Raw genomic sequence first — 24,641 nt, forward strand, 5'->3', positions numbered from 1 at the left:
AGCAGGACCAATCCCCAACTAGTAGAGATTCAGGCCCATAGTTTATTGCTACCTCTTAGTTCTCTTCATCTTCCAACTTTATGAACTTTAATTTAGGTCAATTCTGTGTACAAGGGTGTTACAAATAATAAAAATATTCCTCCAAAATCATGGGTTTATCTGAGTAAGTCCTCTAACATACCAATAAATGGTTACCCATGATTTTATTAAGAAACGTAAAATATTTATGGTACATAAAATTCCAATAGCTATCATTTCTATCAGTGATTTAAGTATATTGTTTCAGGAAAAACCTACAGAACCATTTAGCCCTCCAGCTTTATAAACTACAGCAGCAAAAAAGGTTAAAACGATTAAATAATTAAGGATGAAGTCACAAACTTATTTCAGTAAAGAAATTTGAATAGTAATATGGAGAAAATAGAAAAGACTAATAGCAAATGTTCAACCCTCTACATTTCTTAGGTACCCAATACCTTAAAAATTTCCATCGAGAAAAGCAAACCACAGAGAAGGCAGAAGATGTCATCCATTAGCCATCTTGCTATGGAAAAGACCTTAAGAAGCCCTGTAACCTACCTAGCAACTGACTGAAGGAAAACTGCCAGTGTCACCAGCCCCATCTGATTGAGTACAAAGAAGAGCTCAGAAGAAGAGCTCTGCGTATGCTCAAAAGCTTGTCTCTCTCACCAACAGAAGTTGGTCCAATAAAAGATAACACACCCACTGATGCAATTACGAACTCTCAAAGCCTACTTCATGGGATGAGGCAAACTTGCAGCTGAAAGATCCTAGTTCCACTAAATAGAGGGAGATAGTCATGCTTTGAACTACCTTTATCTGGCTAATATAATGTAATTACACAGATAGGAATGAAGAGCTAACCTGTGATATATGAGACTCAAGGATCAGAGCCAGGCGAACTCATTGTGTTAGTGGACACAAGAAGGAGGCTGAGCAGCACTGAGTGTGAGTGAGATATATGGGAAGCTGGAAGCCTCTGCCTTCCTCCCTGAACCATCAGGTGCAGTTAGTATTGGGTCTTTGGGGAATGAGCCCAGGGAGGGATTTCCATAGGACACTTCCTGTGAACTCCTCCTGGCTGCTGCTGATTTTGTTCCCCATTTAGTAAGGAAAAAGGGAGACCACGGGGCCAGACTTGCCTCCACTGCTTTCACAAGTGCTGGCTATTTTGAGGAAGGAGCCCCCAGATGTCAAAGGATTTCCATAGCCCACACCTGAAAGCTCTTCCTCCCTCATGGAGAGCAGCAGCCAGGGAGGGAAAGGAGGCCATGGGCCTTGTGTCCTGAACAGGTCCCTCTGGGTTTTAAAAAATGGTAAAGATCCTCAGAGCTGCACATGACCCAAATACCATGGGTGAGAGAAGGCAGTGTTGGCACCAACCCAATTCAGATTAGCCGGTAGACAGGAAAAGGAAACTGCAGCAGGAATCTTGGCATAGCTGTGCAGGACAACACATCAGGCTGATCCAATGTGGTGATTTCGTTATCAGGGAGCATCTTACTGCTGTTCTTGCTATTTTACACTTGCAGTGAGTGGTAACAGAGGCATCCACGAGTTTGTTCATTTTGAGCCCTTTTACTTAAAACCTCAGCCCTAGTGGTGAATTTCCTGAGCCCAGACTACTTTGTGCCCACATTCTCGTGTGTTGTGGTAGGGTAACATCTTTACCCATCCAGTATACAGCCTACTGACTGCACGAGGCCTTTGTATACTCCACACCTTGTTTCTTTCTCCTCGCCTCACCTAGTCAGAAGGTGCTGACCTATTTGAGAGAGGCTAAAAAAATACTGAAACAGAAGAAAATACACTCTCCAACTCCCATTTACTTTAGTAGGTGGGTCTAGAGCACCTTACAGTTTACAAACTTACAGTTACACCACTGTGACAGTCCCCTCTGGGCCCCTGCCACATCCCACCCACTGGCTGCCAGGCAGCTCTTTCTCCATGCTGGCTAGCGGAACCTCTCACCTACTCAGACCAGTCCACTACTCAAATTAGACTCATCAATCCATTTCTCCAGCTTCCTTCAGGCTGAGGGCAGCCTCTGACCTGCTATACCGCCTCTCACCATCTTCCTGGCTTTGTCTCCTTTTAATTGCAAGTAGGTTTGCCAACCCTCCAGGATTGTCCTGGAGTCTCCAGGAATTAAAGATTAATCTTGAATTCAAGATTTCATGTGATGAAACCAGGAATACGTCCAAACAAAATGGGCAACTAATTGCATGGAGGGCATGTTGTTGTTGTTGTTTTAATGGCAATTCTCCAGACCCTTGTATTGGTCCCCCAGTTCACTTGCCTTCTGAGATTTTATCCTTAATAAAAATAATCAACCCCAAAAGGTACAGGAAATGGTTACAACAATATAATGTCTGGTTATCTTTTGTTTTCTGAATATTTGAGGCTGGGAGTCTGAAGTCCTTTTATCTATATGAGCCAGCTAATGGAAGGAGCCCAGAAATAGCAGTACCTGGACAGCTAACTGATGTTCTTTTCCTGTGATTAAACTTTAATTCCACATGTGTATCAGATTCCACAGGGAATCCTACAAATAAGGGTCTGGTAACTTGCATCATAATAGTTTGCTTGGTGTTTTTCTCAAAGATATGACACATCCTTTCCAAATACCATCACTGCTTTATAAGAAAATATTAGTTCTAAATGGCAATAGAAAAAAATAGACGTCAGTCAAGAAGATAATTTCACAAGGTACAGTTCCAAAAGCTAGAGCACACAGCACAGGAGTTTATAAAAACAACTGGTTTATTCATGCCGACAAAAGACATGATGTCTTGTGCTGTCCTTACGACAGGGTTCTGACACTACTTGTTAGTCTCATTGTTTCCAGAAATGACAAAAGAATAACTGCAGTACCTGGCTTTGATAAAATGGTGTGAAAAGTAAGGCACCGTGACTTTGCTGGAGTTTTATGGAGACTGTTGCTATCAGAACTTTACAACAACAGATTTTAAAAGGATAACTAGTTTCTGATAGAAACACTGCATTGTAGCACTGACCCTGATCCTGGAAACAACAACATGCATCACTTTACCCACTTGAGCAGCTTCACTGGCTTAAATAGGACTACTTAGTGCAAGTAAGGATTTTTTCATTGTAGGCTCAGGCCCTTTACTTGTATGTTGCATGTTTTTATACACTCTCTCTAGCATTCTACTTTAGAACTTTAAAAATGACCATTAAGCTTTATGCTTTGTCACATCGTCTTTGCCAGTTTAAACACGAGCTGCTGCTAGCTTTTGTTTTCATAGATCTTATTTAAATCCTTCTTCCTCTTGCATTGCACTATTTTCTCCCTACCAAATAATGCTAAGACTGACTCTGTATGGTAGCCTGTCTACTATTGTGTTTCAAATGCAGCCCACCTGCTCTGTAAAGCTTTAGTCTAACTGGGAAAAAACACCAGTTACAGTTACCAGCAAATCCTCACACATTCCATGCTGGATAATCATGCTTTAACACCACTGTCCATTACTGTTGTTACTGTGCCGTCCTTAAATGCTACTTTACTAAGCACCTGCCTAAAACACTTAGAATATCTTCAACACTTTGGATCTCTTTTAGCTTATCCAAATGGCATATATTGTGTACACTACATTTTTACCTACACCACAAACTAATTACTTTTTACCTTTGTTTCTAAAGTACCAGACACCCTCTCCTAGGATGGCCTAGTCTCCAATTGACTGTACAAAGAGCCCAGTAATGAAATAAACTAATTTTTAATCCTGTACATTCTTTGTTGTATTTTCCTGTCTAAAAGGAATAACTCACAGTATTTTTAATCTTTTAAAAAATATTAGCTCTTTTTAATAGATTCTGAAAAAGTGAAAAAAAATGGTCACTCAAAATAACCTCTTCTCTTTGTTGGACACACAGGGTTTGTGTCAGGTTATTCACAAGCACTGCTACAGCTTTTTTTAAACAGCACTGACAAACTTTATTTTTATTTATTCATTAACTTTGCACTTATCACAGCTGTAGATAAGTACTTGCTATTAAATATACGTATTGTTTCCTTAGGCTTTAGATACTGACTCAATAATCCACTGGTGTCCCATTGCTCATTGAGATCTCACCTGTGTTATATACTAAATGACAAAAAGATTAAATGGTCAGATCTCTCTCTCTCTAGCACAATATATGAAGCTTGGCAATTTGGGTTCTGGCAGAATGTCAGAGGAAGCAAGCTCCAGAGACAAGGGCTCTCAGCTAAGAGCATCCTGTATAAAGGAACTTCAACAAAAGTGCACTGGATGATCTCAACTGTTGTAACGGAATATGAAAAGAACTGACATAACACAATCCCAGCCTTTGTAGGGTTCTAAAAATGATAGATAGGAAGACAATGCTAAAGTTATTCTGTTTGAGCACTGCTGAGGGAGTCAGGAAACCTGAGTTCTATTCCTTTTTCTAAACAGGCCTGCTGACTTGCCCCAGGGCAAACACTTGACTTCTCTGTGCCCTGGATCATTATACAGTACTCATCTTGCTTTGTAAAAGCACTTAGAAATCTATGGATGAAAAACATTACATAGGTTCCTCTTATGTCCTATGGCAAAACTCCCCCCGAGTTTAATAGTGCAAGGGCAGGCACTATTAAACTGTGTCTAGAGCTGAATAGGCAACCAGTCCTGCACACAGCTCACAAATGTTAAATTGCAGTTAATGGCAGAGTTGGCTGCAGAATCAGGCATGTACAGCCTTGCAGACAGATTTAACATATCTTGGACTTTTCTAAAAAAGATTTTCAAAACATTAATAGCAATTGTAACTTGCAACAGAGGCACCAAATTTCACTTGTAAACTCTCAACCAAGCTACAGAGTGTAGAATTACATCTTATGGGCTTGGCCTTTACATCTTTACTCATATTCCTGAGAGTTTTGCCTAAATAGTAATGACAGGGGAGGGCCTAAAGTTCCAAATCTTCATTTTATTTACATTTACAAAAATCCCTAACAGCTAAAAAAAAGTTTAAAAATTTACACCAATAAACCATTTCTGAGCTGTGAACTTGTTTTGCCTTATTTGCACTAAAGGCCAAATGTTAATTCCCATCACAGACCTCCTGGAAAAGCAATGGAATATCCTTAACAATCATGATGTGAGCAGAACTACACTAATTAAATCAGAAGCAAATCAAACGTAGGGCTTGTCTACACTGGCACTTTACAGCGCCGCAACTTTCTCGCTCAGGGGTGTGAAAAAACACACCCCTGAGCGTTGCAAGTTTCAGCGCAGTAGAGTGCCAATGTAGATAGTGCACCAGCGCTGGGAGCTACTCCCCTCGTGGAGGTGGTTTTTTTAGAGCACTGGGAGAGCTCTCTCCCAGCGCTATGCTGCGACTACACAAGCCACATCAAAGCGCGGCCACGGCAGCACTTTAACGTTGCCAGTGAAGACATACCCTGAGTTGAAAAAACTCAGATGCCCATTGAACACAGCTGTTTGGAAGTCCCTCAGGTAGACCCACCTATCTTAATTAAATGTGGGGTATACATGAATTGTGCCATTATTAATATAATTGGCTGCTTAAGGAATTTATCACCATGCTTTATCAAATACTCACTGTATTAGAACATTCTTCATCTGCAGCAATATGATGCTATGCCTGAATAGGCAATGGTACTTTGCTTGTACAGTTTGTATTACAATAGCACCCACCCCAGCCAAGAATGAAATCTGATTGTGCGAAGTACCATTCAAATGCATAGATATAGACACACTCCCCGCACCCCCCACCCCCAGAACTGCTATTAAAGAAAGGATATCTGAAGATAGAAGGCGTGAACTACTCCCATCTGTAGCTTAAAGATGATTATTTAAACACCATTATTAACTATTTAATTGTTGCTCATAGAAGCAGAAATATCCAGCTGATGACCCTGATTCAGAAACATACTTAAGCACGTATGTAACTTTAAGCCCTGCATAGTCCCATTGACTTCAGGGGGACTACACACGTGCTTCAGGTTACACACAGGTTGAAATAACTTCCCAAATCTGGGCTAAAGAGCTTAAACAGCATGGTTAATATAGGTGCCAAACATGCAAGCGATCTTTTGGGGGCATGGAGTCCATTCTCTTTGCTAGTACAGGACTGCTCCTATAGTACATTTTGGCACAGTAGGTTTGGTCCCCTCTACTTTGAAATAACTCCGGTGATGGGGATTTCCACCCTTTCCTTTGGGAGAGTAACTCACAGTTGAATGGATCTCACAATCAGGAAGCTTTCCCAATGCTCTGGACTAAGTTCTCCTTTTCTTAATCTCATTCCTTTACCCCTAGTTAGAACCAGGGAGCAGAGGAAAGATACCAGAGAAGCGGCTCATGGCAAAATTGGGCATTATTATGAGTAGAGTTGCACCATTTTTTCTTCATCTTGTTGACCTCTGCCCATGAAGAACTTTCATGGTAAGGTTCCAAATCACTCCAAAATTTGATAGGCTGCTGAGAGGCTTTGTATAACCAAGAACAACTCCTATCACTTGGGTGGCTGGAAGTGTATCACTCAAACCACTTACCAAATAGACTCAGAAAGTATTTTTCAAACATTATTACTTATTTTCCAACTCTGTTTACAATGTACATTTAACAATGATGGATTCTGTTCCCACACAACAACCTCCTGCTCTTGATCTACATTAGGTGGACACGGATGGGCGCAAGGTGTCCAACTGATATTAGTGAGGTTCTGCAAGGGCACAAGGGTCTGCCCACATGGATCAGATTGCAGGATAAGGCCCAGGATCATGGCGCAGAGAGGATCAGAACTCAGATTTCTGGTTCCCAGTCCTACACGGAGAGCACTCATCCAAGCTATTTCTCAGCAGTTTCTCTATGTTAGAAACTTTGCTCTCTGTATAAAAATGCCTAAAATCAAACAGTATTCTGTGTTGCTTTTCACCCCAATAATCAGTCACAGAAGGCCTCAGATACCTGGTGGAAAGAGCTTAGAGTCCTCCTTCCTCACCCGACTGCTGACATGTAAATCCCCAGAATAAGTAAGATCAATATGTAACAAAAAGTCAGCCAGAAAGGGAGGGGCAGGAGATGCCACTCCAGCTGGCATGCTGCAGACTCTTTAAATAGAAAAGCCTTCAGTGCTCAGGATAGACACTTACCGAATAAAACTTAATTACAGCCAAATTAACCAGAAAGCCTCGCTGGCAGAGTCTCATTTGTTTTCTTCAAATACGCTTTGGGGGAGAAAAAGATAAAATAGGCCTGGATCCCAGGTCCCCCAAGTGTTACGCCCCGCCCATGCATGCAGGGCTTGTTCCTTTCTGGAGAGGGAGTACCTGTTAGTCAGCTCCACCACTTCTTGGGGCTCCACCAACCCTTCGGGGACTTCATCCTCTATAGAGGAAATCTCAGACACTCTGTCGCACTCAGAGCCAGAGTAACCCTCCATTCAGTTCAAGCCTTTGCTGAGATTTTTACCCCCTACTCCGTCCTCCCCAGGGTTGCCTGAAGCAACTGTCATCCCCAGCAGCTTCAGTCCTCCTGACTCAGGGGAGTCTTTAAATAGAAGGCAGAAAAGTTACAACACCAAGTTGCTGTTGCTGCCTAGGTCTTACCACTGGGTCCTAGCACCAGCCTCACCCCAGCACACTGTGAATAATAAAAGGGACAAACCAGCAATTGCAGCCACTTCTCTGGGCTACTCAAGCCATTCACAAACTCAGCTCATTTTTGCTACTAAGAAGCTTTTGGTAACAGTGTTTTATAGCCAAGCTCACTGGCTAAATGAGCAGAGTTACAAAAAGAAACACAAATCAGGGCTCCAAGTGACCTTCCCCAACCAGAAGAAAGGTAACACATGGACAGTGTGGGGCTATGAGAGGGGGGGAAGCAGATATGTAGAAAGAGTCTAATTGTGTCTCAATATCAGTTATTAAAAGCAAAATAAATGTATATAAATGTTTAACAGGGGGCTCTGGTGTAGAACCCTGCATGAGGGTTCAGAATAAAATGTGTTTTTTTTATTTTTTAATAAAGATTAAAATATTAAAAATACACAGCCTTAAAAATGAATGTAGTGCTTGTGAAAGGTGTCAGGTGATCCTGGTGTTTCAAGTTTCCTATCCTTACTCCTCGAAATTGGAATACTGAGTTTATGCACCACGTGAGGGGAGCCAATTCAATACCCTTGGTTTGAAAAATGTAAGTATTGTAATTAGGCATTCCGTTTATAAGGTAATGGGAGGCATGACTAGATTTACTGCTCAGATGCTACAGTATCTTGAAACAAGTTTTACGACTTTCCCTTTCCTTCCCATATGGTAACTCTGCTAAATAGTAGTTACTAAAGCCTATAAAGCAGGGGTAGGCAACCTGCTGCACGCGAGCTGATTTTCAGTGGCGCACACACTGCCTGGGTCCTGGCCACCGGTCTGGGGGCTCTGCATTTTAATTTAATTTTAAATGAAGCTTCTTAAACATTTTGAAAACCTTATTTACTTTACATACAACAATAGTTTAGTTCTATATTATAGACTTATAGAAAGAGACCTTCTAAAAACTTTAAAATGTATTACTGGCACGCGAAACCTTAAATTAGAGTGAATAAATGAAGACTCGGCACACCACTTCTGAAAGTTTGCCGACCCCTGCTATAAAGACAAAACAATTCACTAAGATGTGGATGAAGACACAGCTGCGGTTTGACAGCTACTGATACTACATATTGTTATTGATAAGCAAACTAGCAGACTAACAACATCTGCTTTTCCTCTACAACAGATGGAAATCAGCCACATTTGCACTGTAATTATTCTCTACTATCATACAAACTGGGCTGCTTTTCACAGGCAAGGAGAAAACTATCTTCAATATTCCTAAATTAGAATTAACCAAATGAAGTGCTTGTCACAGTTCAGGGCAACTGCACCTGTATTTCCCCATAGTGGTTCAGCGATGGCACCCACCATCAGGCTTCCAGCTCCCCTGGCCATCACCTCTCTTGGGTGGAGACATGGGTCTCACTTCCACCGGGGAATCTCCAGGCTGCACAGTCTCCTGACTGTACTGGGATGTCCCAGTAGGAGACTCTGCCTGCTTACTTTCTCTTCAGAGTCTACCTACAGAGTAATTGCCCACAGTTACAAGTTACCATGCAGCACTTCCTATGCAAGCACATTTTTCATCTTAAGGTAAAAGCACTACAGAGAAAACATTAAAATAAATAAATAAATAAAATGAACCTACACACATGCTAATAAGCTTACCAGTGATACCCACAATCCGAACATGGGCTCTGGCAGGAGCAGTCCTTCAAAACCCACCCAAGGGGTTTCCCTTGTGGTTTCGAGTTCATCACAGCTTTAGCTCAGAACAAGCACCCACTCTAATGGGGCCTCAGTAGGCCAAGTCCTTCAAATCTTCCCTAAGGATTGGGGCTCTGTTGTATTAATTTATATGGTATAAATGGATCAAAGGTGTTAACATCACCCAATCACTGTTCAACATTAAGCAGTGTTAAACAAGGTCCAGGGTTTGATATACAGAGGCCTCAACCTACTTTCTACCTTGGCAAACACACCATTAATTTTTTTTTTATTAACGATAAAGATGGAAAAACAGTTAAGACATTTGAAATGTAAAGTATTACATAAAGCCTTTATTTTAGCAACGTCTCTTGTTCTCTTTTGAGCTGGAGAGTCTTTAGAAGGCAAACTCCCTTGTGTGGCAGTCTCTTATTGGTATCAGAGATGGTGATAACTGTCCTTTTGGGGAAAAAGAGAAGTTAGCAGAGATGGGCCGAAGCTGCTGCTGCTGTTAAAGTTCAATTCTGTTTTTATTCCCGGGGGTGTTTGGGATGCAGCTGGAGCTGGTAGAGGTGGCAATGTGATCTGGGTCCCTCTCTCTCTGGCCTGGCCTGGCCAGGACATGTCCCAGGATCAGGATGACAAAAGGCCTGGGGTGCCAGAATATGGTGGGGGTGGCAGCAGCCATGATGGTGAAGCTCATTCCAGTGGCCTATTTTTCTTCCTATCGTTTCTTTCATTAGCCACCCAGCAAGGGAATGGTGGACTAGCCCATCCCCCTCATTATTTTGTCCACCAATTGGGCCTAGTTTCTGACACACCAATTTTGGATCACTGATTTCGGGCTCCACGTTTTTCTCATTTACCAAGCATGATCTTAAAAGTCTGAGTTACATCAGGAGCCTTTTTTTGGGGTGGGGGGAGGGGACTAATTCAATGTCTCCCTTTCGCACCATTTCCATCAACATTTGTTATTATAGGTTATTGTGATATCTTATGAACTTTCTTATGCTTTTTACAGTTGAGTTCACAATTATGGTAAATCTGTAGGCCTTCCATGGACGAGAGGTTCTGTCCATTTGCTGGATCAGGATATTTATCCAGGAATCCTTTGTCCATTGGTCCCTAAAAAAATCCATTTTGAACTAGTATATGGAAAACTCCCCAGGCGGTGGCTTCAAAGGGCAGATAACCCGAGGAGTTAAATTAGCATCCCCTCCTCCTACACCAGATGCACACATTTCCACAACAACACATGCACAGTTGCATTTTTAATGCAACTGACGCCAAAGGTATTAAGCCTAATTCAATAAGGTTTAAATTAATTCAATAAGGTTTGTTCAGGATATAGTCAGTCTGTCACAGCACTCATTGTCATTATATTTATAATGGGGGAACCTCCCTCAACTGAGATTTTGAATACAGAATCCTAAATGAACCAGAATGTTGTTTCTTGATACTTTGAGTGAAATAAAATAATTCCATATTTTATTTGGCACTTTAAATAAATTGCAAGTTGTAAATCAATCATCAAGCTCTGGTTGATATCACAAGATTAAGGAAGTCCAGCAGGACTAATTTCTGAATATAAGCCATCTCTCTAAAGCTAAATTACAAACTTGGGTGCCAGAATCATCTCACCCAAATTGTTTCCTATGTACAGATAAAGCATTTTTGTTCCCCTTGCCCCAAGCAGTGAGACCCGTTAGGTACATGATGTACAATGCAGTCTCTGCATCACAGATCATTTCTTAAACAATTACCTTGATTTAAAGGGACATTAAAGTAGATTATGCCCCAGGTTTGGCCTTGGTCACTGAGATGGAGGATCAGCTGAGTGAAAGATTTTTCAAGTTACTAGAGAACAGTGTTATACCTTCTTCTATAAGAAAAGCTACCCTGGAAGCATCTCTGTAGGTACACAATGCTGTGGATAACACAGGTATAGATTTGTTCTTCCACACAGTGAGCGCAGTGTCATTGCTTGCTCCCACCACCACTGATTTAAGTGACCAGAATAGCATTCTCAACTTTGTCCTGTACCTCTCACAAATTGGCTTGTTCTGTAAGTAGACCAAAAAAGATTCTACATATCCCTTTACAGGGTCTTCTTGTAAGCACCACACTTAATGGGTAACAAAGAGATTGATTTACATTAGTACATGCAAACATTAACAAATAAACAGGAACGCGAGAGAACACAACATTAACAAGCATTCAGAGAGTTTAAGGCCACAATGCACGATTACGTTGTATAGTCTGACCACCTCTATGTCACAGGCCATTACATTTCACCCAGTTACCGCTCTGTTGAGCCAAATATCTTGTGTTTGACTAAAGCATATCTTCTAGAAAGCATCCAGTATTCATTAGAAGTCATCCAGAGATGGAGAATCCACCACTTCCCTTGGTAGTTTGTTCCAGTGGATAATCACTGTCACTGTTGAAAATGTATTCCTTATTTCTAATTTGACTGTATCTGGCTTCAGCTTCCAGCTGTTGGTTCTTATGATGCTTTTTGCCAGTAGATTAAATAACCCTTCAGTTGCTGGTATTTTCTCCCCATGAAGGTACTATATACATAAACAAACCCCAACATTATTACTACCATTAATCCTGCTTCCTGTCAAAGATCTCACTGACTGACAGATTTATCTTCACTAATTTACACCTGCAGTAGTTATTCTTCCAACTGAACTCTAAACTAAAGCAGATCTTTGCCATGTACTCTCACCAACTGCATTCTTGTACTAGTAATGACACTCACTGATCTCTAGTTCTCCTTATAGCTCTTACTCTGGCTTCAGGGCACATATTTCAACTTTTTTTGGACTAATTTTACTGAAGTCACTATCTCCCCAGTCTAGGATTTCCAGATCCCAGCTACATACAGAATACCTCATGGGGGATTTACTAGAGCAATTCCTTGCACCATCAGTGTCTTATGTTAATTTAGAGTTCAGCTTTTTCACCCACACCCTGTCCTAATGACCTATTTTAGTCATACGTCTAAACTTATTTAATTCTGAGAGCTTGATTTAGATTTATAAAAAAAAAATCTTCAATGAGTTCATAATAGTGTTTTGGCCCAACTATGATTATGTTCTCTTTAATCTCACTGACAGCATAAATCAAATAGTAAAAAAGCCAACATCCTACTATACGCAGTCCATGCTGATTCCAATACTGCTGCTATGGAAAGTGAAGCTTTTGCTATCATTCAGTGAAGTCAGTTAGGTCACCTGTCCAAATCAGAGTCTTAATTGAAAGTGATGTTATTAATTCCTGTGGCACTGGAACACTGAAGAGGGCTCTTGGAAAAGGATATAAAGTGAAACAGAATCCTACACTTTGTCAATTTCTGGCATAACGTAAACTGAGAAATGGGAAAGACATCAAGCAGCACATCACTACCAAAACTCACATAGTATTCAAAGCTGTTTCTAAAGCAATGGAAGGGGTCTAAATTAAATCATTCCACTTCATTGCAGTGAGAAACCTCAAAGATGCTTCAGTGTCAGACTATGCACAGTGACAGAAGGAAACATTGGTCCAACATGACAAACCCTTTAACAGTTAGGCCATACCTACACTTACAAGCTTACAGCAGCACAGCTGTACCAATACACTGTAAGAGCGCTTGTGTAGCTGCATTATGCCAATGGGAAAGAGCTCTCCCGGCGATATAATAAAACCAGCTCAACGAGTGGCAGTGGCTATGTCGGCGGGAGAGCGTCTCCCACCAACATAGCACTGTGCACACCAGCGCTTATGCTGGCAAAATTTATGTTGCACGGGGGGGTGTTTTTCCACATCCCGAGCAACAAAAGTTTTGCCAACTTAAGTGCTAGTGTAGACATGGCCTTAGTCTGTTACTTAGAGACTTTAGGTCTCTCAGAAAACTATTATTGCTGCTGATTATAAAGGAGGTGGAATCTGATTACAAATGAGGAACCTTATTTGAGTAAATTGGGGGAGAAAGATCTGAAAAAGTTAATTCATAAACATACTGGCTATTAGTGGACTCCTCACTCTGGATAGATGCCTAAACTAATTGAAGATTTAGCTCATCAAGTCATCTTCAAGCAACTACACAGGGTGAGTGATCCAAACTTTCTAAACTAAGTGGAAGATGAGCTCAAAAGTTACACAATTCAAACAAAGAGATTTCTTCAAGAGCTTCCATCCTGTTTCATGAAGTTAATCAAAAACTACAGCATACAATAGTACAAGCTTTACAGCATTCACAAGTTATTCTTCGAATACCTGCTCCTGGTTGGCCAGAGAGAAGGATACTACAATACCTTGATATTTGTTCATTTTTTGAGTTTCCCTTATAAGTTATTCTTCACATTACTGGGGTACTGCCACCCTCTGTGCTATCACCAGAGAGAACTACTTCAAAATAGTTACTCAGAAGGTATCTTGCTCAGGAGTATGGGAATACTTGCTGGAGGAAAGATGGTAGTGCAGATTTATTCCCACACATTTGAAGGAACTGCCACCTGGACTCATGGATTCCTGGTTACAGGTACAGCTGCTCAAAATTGTTTCAATTTTTAAAAATTCTTTGCAATTTCCCTCACCGCTCTTTTTTTTTTTTTAAACCATTGAGTTGATGGCATTATTGAGCTTCATAAAGGAAGCTATAAGGGAATTTAAAAAAAGGAGACTCTCTATCCTACTAGCAAATTTTAGGCAAAGATGGGGAAATAGTGTGGGATACAAAACAATTATTTAAAGCATGGAGAATGGTAACAAGGAGAGCTTTCCTTATGCAATACCTATTGCCCTTTCTGCTTTATCTGTTGGGAGAGATGCATACTCCAAGGGCTTGTCTACACTACTGCTTAAATCAATGTAATTTATGTCGTTCAGGAGTGTGAAAAAGCCACTCCCGTGAGCGATGTAAGTTGCATTGACTTAAAGCGGTGTCTACACTGCGCTTTGTTGTCAGGAGATGCTAATTGTCATTGAGGTAGAGTAGTTACGTCGACAGGAGAGCGCTCTCCTGTCAACGTAGCATGTCTTCACCAGATGCGCTACATCAGCGCAGCTGCAGTGAAGTGTAGTGAAGACAAGCCCCGTGAGATAAAGATTGTGGAAGATTATATATGTAGTTTTGTAGCTTTGACATGCCGCTCACTTGAAATGCATCTGAGATGCTGTCTTGTGTATGCATGTTCCTTTCTAGATCTTCTATTTCCATAAAGTTTTGTACTCTGTAGGCATAGGAATAGCTAGTGCCTTTTTAAACATTTCTCAGAGTAGCAGCCGTGTTAGTCTGTATCCGCAAAAATAACAGGAGTACTTGTGGCACCTTAGAGACTAACAAATTTATTAGAGCATAAGCTTTCGTGGGCTACAACCCACTTCTTCGGATGCATCCGAAGAAGTGGGTTGTAGCCCACGAAAGCTTATGCTCTAATAAATTTGTTAGTCTCTAAGGTGCCACAAGTACTCCTGTTTTTTAAACATTGTATACACACATCTAGAGTCACCAGAGAATCTTTGAATGCTGACATTTTGTGCAACAAGTTTTCATTGTTTTATGTAAAGCCACTTGATCATACTTTTACAACACATTTAAACAGTGAGTGACTCATTCAGACCAGTTTTAACATCTCAAGAAAAGGAAACAAAACCTGATTTGGAATAAAACATTTCAATTTTATCTGCTTGATTGCCTTTGAACTGCAGATTAGATTAAAGTTATAGAAGCAAATTTATTAAAAAAAAAAATTAGATGACAGATTAGAGTGAGATCTGTATAGTAAATGATTTTAGAACAGGCAACAACCTGACTGTTTAATCTTAAACATGAAAGTGTTTTGTAACTAAGAATTCTGCAATTGATGAAGCATAAATAAAAGTTACCTGCAACTTGGAGACATGGACTCAAGAACATGTTAAGAATCCAAATGAACATTTTGAGAAGCCTGTAAGGACTACATTGCACATAGGTACAAAATTCCAAACAGCCACACATAAATTTCTGGTTTTGGACAAGACAATCCTTAGAGGACTTCTCATTCTACACAATCACAGGGAAGTAGAAAACATTTAGAAGAGCTCATGTGAAATAAGAGCAAAATGAAACAGAAAAGTTATCTGTATTTTCCATACATAAACTTTATTCCACTGGACACCATACAAAATATTAAACTTAAGAGGAAAAAAATGAAAATATTAATTTGACATCATCAAGAAGTAACAATTTTAACATATGAATTGGTCTGCAACAACAAATACATGAGAGGCACAAACTGTGCTACAGCAGGTCTAAAAGAAGTTTCACTGGGTTTTTTTTGGAAAAGTTAAAATTTTCAAGATTACTTTTTAAATTTCAATTTACAGCAGCTGACCAATTTACAAATATTTACACAAAATCAAAACAAAAACTTGGCTTATTAGCAGCTTTTCTTTAAGCAGCCATCACTACTACTTTGCATATGGAAAGGAAACATTAAAATAGATATCTGACCTAATCTGTATGAACATTAAGCATTTACATACATTGGTTTACCATGGATTATTTCAACTGTTTTGTAGTAGTTCTGCTGCTCAAAAATTCCAGTTTAGATTATAATTCCTGTAACCTGGAGCATAACAACAACTAGGGTATAATTTCATTTTGATAAATTGTTATTGTTGTTCCATGTAAGAGGGAAATAAAACTTGAAAGTGCCAAGTAGAGCAAAAGTGCATACTGCTTTAAGCAGTTGTAAAGCACAGCCTACTTATTTATCAAGAAACGTGCAATGTGTGCTATGCTTTAAGGATACAGCTGGACTTTTATACATTGCTTAGCTCTTCATTTCTTTATTTCAGTGTTAAGTGTGGTTGAATTAACCATTACACAGTTAAAGGTAACAATTTAATATACTCTGATACTTTCCTTAAAATTAATTTAGTCCTGTGGTCTGAAATTTGGGTCATAATAGTCTCCTATACAAGTCAATGGTGCAAGGATTTTTTAGAAAATCCATCTTTGAATGAATGGTTATATTAACAAATGTCATAATAAAATATGCAATCTTTCTTATAAATATTTCCTTAACAAAAACTTGAAAGAGAAAACACTTCATAAAAAACTATGGGAAAACTGCATCTTGGTTTTGATATTGTTCTTTATATTTCAGCAGACTCCAGTAAGAAGAAGAAGAAAGAAGCCAATTATCTTTTCTGTATAGTTGCTCTTACAGGTAGTATACAGTTCAAGTCTCTCTTGTCTCGTAATCTCTGCCATGACTGAGGAAAAAAAGTTACAAAGTTTTTAAAAAGCTATTTTCTTCTATATCACCAACTCCTTTAAAACTGAAAGAAGTAAACCCCACACAGATCCACAAAGAGTTTTAAACAGTTTTGTTTTCCTCACAAATTTATGAACAGCATCAGGTACTTATTTCTTTAAAAAGATTGCTTACAGTAAGAGGGAATCTGTAGTAAGCCAGACAAAATAGCGTGCACTGTTGAGAACAAGGGCTAGTCTACGCTAGAAGCGCTACATCGCCACTGTAGCGTGTCTGGTGAAGACGCTCTATGCCGATGGGAGAGAGCTCTCCCGTCAGCATAAGAAATCCACCTCTGTGAGAGGCGGTAGCTATGTTGACAGGAGAAGCTTTCCTGCTGACAGAGCGCTGTCCATACTGGTGCTTAGATTGGAGTAACTTACGTTGCTCAGGGGTGACTTATTCACATCCCTAAGCGACATAAATTACACCAAAATAAGTGGTAGTGTAGACCTGAACTAAATAAGTATATTTTCAGGAGACAAAGACAACTTGTGAAGGTGGGGGTATTAGTATATTTTAAAAGAACTAAGTTTCTTATAATGTTCTGGCTTAAAAATGGTTAAGTACCTTCACATTTCTGATTTTGGAGACATAGGCTAAATATCTGAGGAGATATCCCTTGCTACTTCTAAAAAAGAAGGATGTGTCCTTGAAATTGGTGACTTAAATTATATTATCTCTATTTCTGTCCTGGGTTACAGGAGTAGAGTAAGGGATAAGGTCTTTAAGGCCCTGATTTGGCAACTGACTTTATACAGGCAAACCTTGTGCCAGTGTAGAGTCAGTGCCTTTCAAGTAAACATTTCACAGGAACAATGGGCTGGAGCGATTGATTACTATCCTCTTTATAAACAGCCCTTAGTCTTCAGATATGTTATCAGGGCCTCTCCTCGGGTCTTCTTTTTGCAAGACTAAACACACATTTTTAAACTTTCCTCATACATCAGGTTATTTTTTTAAGATCTTTCATCCTATTTGCTGCCTTCCTCAGAGAACATAAAATACCTATGAAATGTGACAATATTTTAAAAAACAAAATATTTTACTAGTGTTTGTGACACAGAAAGATATTCAGTTTTAAAGGACTAATTCTGCTTGTTTCTTGCATTAGAAAAATCTGATCTTCACTTCCTTCTCTTTGTTGGAGAAACATGAACAGTGATACCTGCTATGAAAAATCTCAATGAACCCACAGTACAAGTGCAGCTATAGGTACTTAATTCCAAACAGATATCTCACATACAACGCAAACTCTATGATGGGGAATAGGGGTAGGAGACAGGAGGTGGTCAGAATTTGCAGATTAAGCCCTCTAAGGCCCAAATCTTACATTCCAAGTAAAATCCACATCTCTCCCTCAGCTGGAAATAGGGAAAGTTGCAGGTCAGATAACAGTCATGTCTCAATACAGTTAATGTTCTCCTAAGATTGTGTCAATAAGCCCTTCTTGCTGAAGAAGGGTGTACCTGATATTTAAAGTGTGTACAAAGAGCAGAAAAACAACTTGTAAATTACTAGAGGCCATATTTACCCATGATAGAAGGAACAGGAAAGACAAACTATTTTTTGTTTGTTTTTGTTCTATAGGTCCCTTTCAGATTTCCGTAAGAAACACCACTGAATTCAGGAAAAGTTGAAAGTGTTCTACCCCCAAAACATTAATAAGAAAGTCAGGCTGAGTCTTTCAAAGTTGACTAAGGGATTTGGATGCCCAATTTTCATTACGATTTATCTCTGCCTTGGAGTCCTGAATTTAAACACAAAGACCATTAAGAAATTTTCATTTTAGGTACCCACTTCAGCGTTAGCCCTGCCCTTGCGCGCAAATGCGCACACGCACACACAGCCCAAAACAAAACATTCGTACTTCATATTTCTCTCCTTCTACATATATTGGGATGAATTCCTATTACGCAGATTCTGAAGTGTAAGGCAAACATACCTCAGGCCACCACTGTAGTACACAAATCCACTGACCCTCTCTGTTTTCATTTTTTATTCCAAAAACTTTCTTGCAGACAAGAGGACTACAAGAATTAATGTGATGTATTTTTTACCTTTAGAAATTCATCCTTGATCATGTCAAACTTCTGCTTTTCATGTACAGCCCTAGCTGTGTTTGTTCCATCAAAAGGCTCTGCAAGGTTAAACGTAAAATTTAAGTGTTAAAAAACCAACCTTTACTTTATCTTCACCTAGTAAACTACTGTGAGAGAAGCAGAGGATGAGTCAACATATTGTCACTTTCTATGAGGGCTTTTAGCAACTGGCTGCATTTTCCCTTTCTGACATGTACTGTGCAGGTAACTCTCATACCGTAAAAACACAAAACACTAATATTCTGCAGTTGCAGTAGAGATTGTTGGAGTATTACTCTTTTAAATCTAGATAGATGGCATTGCCAGCAGGAGTATTAATACAGGTCTTCTACCACGTGCTTTCATGCACTGTACAAGTATTTCAAGTATTATAAAAGTCAGCAGTCTATTCAAAGTCTCAGAACAAGGAATAAAGCAGCCACATCCTTAACTAATGTCTTTTGTCAGTTCATAGACCATATATTTCTATCCCATTTTAAATATTGCTAAATATTCTAAATAAGGAAGGTCCTGTTACAATCAATAGTGTGTATTATACATCTAAATATGACTGTGCAACTGTTTTGAAAGGTCCATGTGCAACAATGTACTTATATCAGATCTACAAGCAACTACTTTATCTTATTATGCAGTATCTTTTGAGACAAAATTATACAGACTGAAGTGGTAAAATATGGTATTTTCCTTATACCTGAATATATAAAAACCAAAAGCCCTGTAAAATATTTAAGAAAACCCATCTTTCAAAAAATTTCTATTCTTCCTACTATTTTTGTTTTTTTCCAGTTAGCAATGTATAGTTTTTCTCATTTGCTTCTAATGGACTAGAAACCAACATGACTCTGGCCTATTATTTGTCATCCGCATAATCAATATCAGCATAGTATTCATAAATTTGTACTCCCCTCTGCAGTAGAGCAAATATACCATAGGGTTACCATGCACAGACCGCCTTTCAATTTCATTGCAAAACAAGTTTTAGAATCCAGTCTTTTTACACTTTTCCAGAGGACAGTTTAAGTACACTATGGTGTATTTCAGGTGTCGGCAACCTTTCAGAAGTGGTGTGCCGAGTCTTCATTTATTCACTCTAATTTAAGGTTTTGCGTGCCGTAATACATTTTAACATTTTTAGAAGGTCTCTAATAGCCAATGACAGAGCCCTGAGGCAAAATACAGTCCTAGCTAGATTAGTCTCCTTTTAATATATCACATTCTAGGTCGTAAACTAACTTTATTTTTAATGGTTTAGGAATCCTTTTAATTTTAGTGGATGTGAGCATAAGAGTTTTATGAAATACATTAATACATATAAGATGTGCTGGGGAAAAAAAAAAAAAAAACTATAAACGTCCATGTATAAATTGAGCACAATATTGGTCACAGTTTTGTATTTCTCATATGCATTTTTAATTACAGTAGCAATGGAAAGTCACAACTGCATCAAAGTATTCATTTATGGCCAGTTTTTACAATCCTTATTCAAGAAAAGCAGTGTGGCAGGGTGGACTAGGTCCAGAGGCCCCTGCTGGAGGCCTCGCAGTCCTGCCTCACCCCACCCCAAAAAAGAGCAAAGGAGTAGTCCTCCAGGCAGCCTAAAGCAGCTGCAGGGGAAGCAACCAATCAGAGGGGCTGCTGGAGCAGCCAATCAGGGTCCATATAAAAAAAGCAGTCAGTTGTTGCCTGGAGCTGAAAGAGGGAGGACTGGGTTCCTGGTTGGCTGGAAGAGCAGCAGGACCACAGACAACTCAGTGTGGGCAGGTGTGAGCCCAGGGAGGGCTGCCGAAGACCAGGGGAGCTAAGAAGGAGCTCCTGGCAGGCTGAGGACTGAGCCCAGAACCTAGCCAGACCAAGCGAGGGTACCGCGATGGGCCCTGTTGGACTGTTATAGCGGGCAGTTTCTCCGGGTAGGATGCCTTGGCGAAAGGTAAAGACTGTATACCCTGGAAGGGGTTTGTTTGTTCTTTTCCACCTACAGTGTGTGAGATTCAGCCAGAGGGCTGAGTCATTGAAGACCTGCCGATGAAGCCATCGACCAAAGGGTGGGTGGGAGGGGTGAACGCTTGCAAGAGGTGGGTGCCACCCCATTCCAAGAACTGAGAAACGACATGCTCACACTCGACCAGAAGGGGACGCTCGCAAGAGGTGAGAGCACCCGATTACAAGCTCCCATTTAACTCACGGGGATTTTGCCAGTATAGGGACTATAAAACTGGGACCTTTCATTAGCAAAACCATCCAAATTACACTCCAAATTTAAATGAACTTCAGTACTCATAATTCACCAGCATAATGGGCTGACTGGTTTTGTTTGGCATGCTTCTAGAATTTTTTTTCCTTCCTAAAAATATGTTTAAATATTTAACTGGGTACTTACTAGCAGATTTTACTTTACAATGCGACATGCCTTTATACTGGATCAGAATATTGGCGATCTGATCCACAAGAAGTTCAGAATTCTAAAATCTAGACACAGAATTTGACACAGTGACCTGTTACTACAGTGAATTGCAAATGCTGATTATATGCTATGTGAAGTAGCATAGTATTTCCTTTATCTGTCTGAAATTTGATGCTGAATGATTCTGTAATATTAGTTAGGAGCCTCCAGGCATTCCATACTGCACCCAAGATCATAAAGACTTTAAATAACAAGTGAGGGGCTGCAAAGCCTTCCCAAGATTGTCAGGAAACTGTCCCAGTGCAGACTCAAACCTTTCCCATGCTATGCTAATAAATGACAAAAAATTGTATTCTATTCTCCTGTCAAAAGAAAAACACTTGCATTGGAAGAGTGGACAAGAAGAATTTTGCAAGACTATGTATGCAACATTTTAATTAAAATAAATCAACTGTTAAGTGTCCCTCAATTTTTTCTAAATGTCAGGAAGTTTTCAAAGGAAAACTCCAGTATAATGTAAATTTTACTCACTAATCAGAAAAATAATTCACTAAAAATGAATGTCAAATATAAAATAATCAAATTGCCATCCTGACAATTTGATGATTCAGAAGAGGACTAAAAGTATCATCTTTCCATTAGGAAACATTAGAATCCAGAATGTTTCAAGCGTAGTGGCAAGGCAGGTTTGTAGAATTTTTTTTCAAAAATAGTTCAAATGTACTGCTGTGTTAAGGGCTTATGGAAATGAGACTAATACTGGCCTGAATCAGGTACAGTGCAGACAGCTACTGTGCGAGCGTCTCTAAAAACATGTGCAGTCCAGTCACTCACAGGAGCTACAACGGGATGGAACATGCTTGGGGATGGCATGGCACACGTGCAGTTAGGTCAGCACTAAGGGCCATGAGGGGCTAAAGCATTCCCAGTGTGGATGGAATCAGTCAGAGCCGGCTCCAGGTTTTTTGCCACCCCAAGGAGAAAAAAAAAAAAAAAAAAAACCAAAGGGCCAGAGTGCCGCCCCTTGAAAAGTGCCGCCCCAAGCATATGCTTGGGACGCTGGTGCCTAGAGCCGGCCCTGGAATCAATGATTTAAGCTACTAAACTAAGACGTCGCCACTGAGCATGAGCGAACTGAGATTTTTCAAAGGCTTATAACTTGGCCCAAATTGGGCCAATTTTCACAGGAATAGCAAAAGAGACGCCCTTGACACAAAGAACCCCCCCTCCCCATCACCACCAAATTCTGACTCCCTGCTCCAAAGCATGGAGGTGCTAGATCTTCTCAAAGAAAAGTTTGCCAGAATTTTAACATTGCAAAACAATGTATTTTTCTCTAGCCTTGTTCTTGGAAATGGCTGGACCATTATGGCTGAAACACTCTAAAAAAATTCAGCCTGAGGCAGACGGACAATCAGAATAGAAAATTTGAATTTGGCAAAATTATTAGCAACTGAAAAAAGGATCAGTGTGACAGAGTGTACAAATCCCACACTGGACCCAGGGAGTCCTGCCCCTCCCAACCTGCAGAGCCTGCTCCAAATGGAGAGGAATCTTAAAAGGGAGCAACTCAGTTCAAAAGGGGGAAGACGACAGAACCAGCCTCGGGGCTCCAGAATAAGGGCACTGAAGCCTCCAGTGAGTCAGATATTGTTGTCTCTCACAGGCCCTGGTTCAGAGTCCAGTTGAGAGGGAGGTAAGGCCCAGGCTCCCCTACCAAATGTCTTTGTTGCAGCATGGGCCAAAGCCTCACCCCACTCTAGTAAGGAGAGGGTAGGACAGCAAAAACCTTGAGGTGAAGCTAGGCCACATAACAAGGGTTAGGAACTGGACTGAAAGCCCTTCCCGCCAGGAGGCGTGAGACTGTAAACTGGGTGTGCTATCCACTAGTCCACCTGACCCTCTGAGGACATATTAAAGTATCAGGCACCCTTAACACTAGGCAACAGTATCAGCTCTGCCGGTAACACATGTACTGTAAGTGAAGGATAAACTGGGAGCAGTCACCGCATAAAAAAGCATGTGAAGTGAAGCAGGAGGTATTGTATGACAATGGTTTAAAAAAAAAAAAAAAATCACTCAAAGGAGAGAAGCCAACAAATATTTCCACTTTAGTCACACAGGACTTTGCTACATAGTTGTAAAACAGTAATCTAACTTTTCCACTGAAATGTCATATAATATATTACGTATGTATTATTGAAAATGCCTGAAATAAGAGATAAGCAAAGCCTATAAGTGACAGGCTAAGTTAAATGAACGCTATCAAGAAACTAAATATATGAAACTGAAAACACAAAAATTGCAGCTTCACTCTTTACCTTCTACACAAATGAATTTGTTTCTCCATTCAATGCCATCAGGTCTTGGAATGGCTCTGGCTTCACGAATTGAAATCATTTGGTGGCTCCAGCTAGAGGAAAGAAAAACAATTTGCAGACACTTAACACAGATTGCATTTTGAACCATCAGTATATGGTTACATATAAAATAGGTAAAGTGTTCATACAGAGTTATGACTTAGGAATTTCAAAGGATAGTAGTTTGAAGAAGCAGTTTTTTTTAGCGTTTCTAGGCAGGGGCTGCTCTAGCCATAGACAAACTAGGCCACTGCCTGGGGCAGCCAGGCCAAACTTGAGTAGCACTGCAACTCTGTACACCAGGTTGCAATGCCACTCACTCAGATTTGGCTGGCTGCAGCCCGCTCTCTTGATGGAGAGGCAGCCAGACCACACCTGAGTGAATAGTGTTGTGACCTAGTGCTTAGCTCCCACTCCACTTCTACCATAACCACTGAACCATCAGAAGGCTCACCACCCTCAGCCCAGAAAGTCCAATGCAGGATGCATGCCCCTCCCCTACTTGAGAACCTCTGTTGTAGCGGGTAGGAGTGGAGTGGCACACTAAAATTTTGCCTAGGGTGGCAGACTGTCTTGAGCAGCCTGTTTCTAGGCAGAAAATAATGGAGATTAGTCTTCATGGCAATTAACCATTTTGGCGAGTGGGAACCATGAGGGGGAGACAAGAGGTAAAATTTTCATACACACATTAAAATAAATTATGAAAACATTTCAGCAATACAGAACACCACAGACCTCAATGGATATTATAACTTGGTGGTGACTTTTTTTTTTTTTTTTTTTAAAGAAAGTAATCCCTTTGCAGTTCAACATGCTGTTTTAATTTAAAAATACAATTAGAACTTGAGACACTTAAAATTCTAATTAAAACAAGTCAAGCTGACCAGTGTAGGTTGAGAAGTAGGGGAAGGGGAAGGTAATAAATCAGGTCCAACTGTGGCTACATAGTCGGTGCCATTAAAAATGTTCAACATTTAATCATAATATACAGTACAGTAGTTTACTCTCAGATTGGTGAAATTCACACCTGCGCAGAGAGCCTGCACAAAGCCTACAGGCAAGGTAAGGATATTAAAGAACCTTTACACTTTTTCCTCTCTGAACCTTTTGATTGTTTGTCATGGCTTCATTGATGTACAATTTTAATTTACATCAACTGAGAATCTCCCCCATAGC

The 24,641-nt window shown here is 40.1% G+C and overlaps 1 protein-coding gene across 1 annotated transcript in view; it reads right to left on the minus strand.

Annotated features, from left to right (window-relative positions):
• Window positions 1-15,423: 15,423 nt before the first annotated feature.
• TENT2 (terminal nucleotidyltransferase 2) overlaps window positions 15,424-24,641 on the minus strand; it is a 75,535-nt gene continuing 66,317 nt past the window's right edge. The window contains exons 13-15 of the mRNA XM_065406097.1: window positions 23,427-23,518; window positions 18,663-18,742; window positions 15,424-16,561 (exon numbers count right to left, since the gene is read on the minus strand). Of these exons, the coding sequence (XP_065262169.1) occupies window positions 16,487-16,561; window positions 18,663-18,742; window positions 23,427-23,518 (247 nt within the window). The 3' untranslated portion in view covers window positions 15,424-16,486. The remainder of the gene's footprint in view (window positions 16,562-18,662; window positions 18,743-23,426; window positions 23,519-24,641) is intronic.

Source organism: Emys orbicularis, chromosome 6, assembly GCF_028017835.1.
Source record: "Emys orbicularis isolate rEmyOrb1 chromosome 6, rEmyOrb1.hap1, whole genome shotgun sequence".
NCBI classification, from domain to species: Eukaryota; Metazoa; Chordata; order Testudines; family Emydidae; genus Emys; species Emys orbicularis.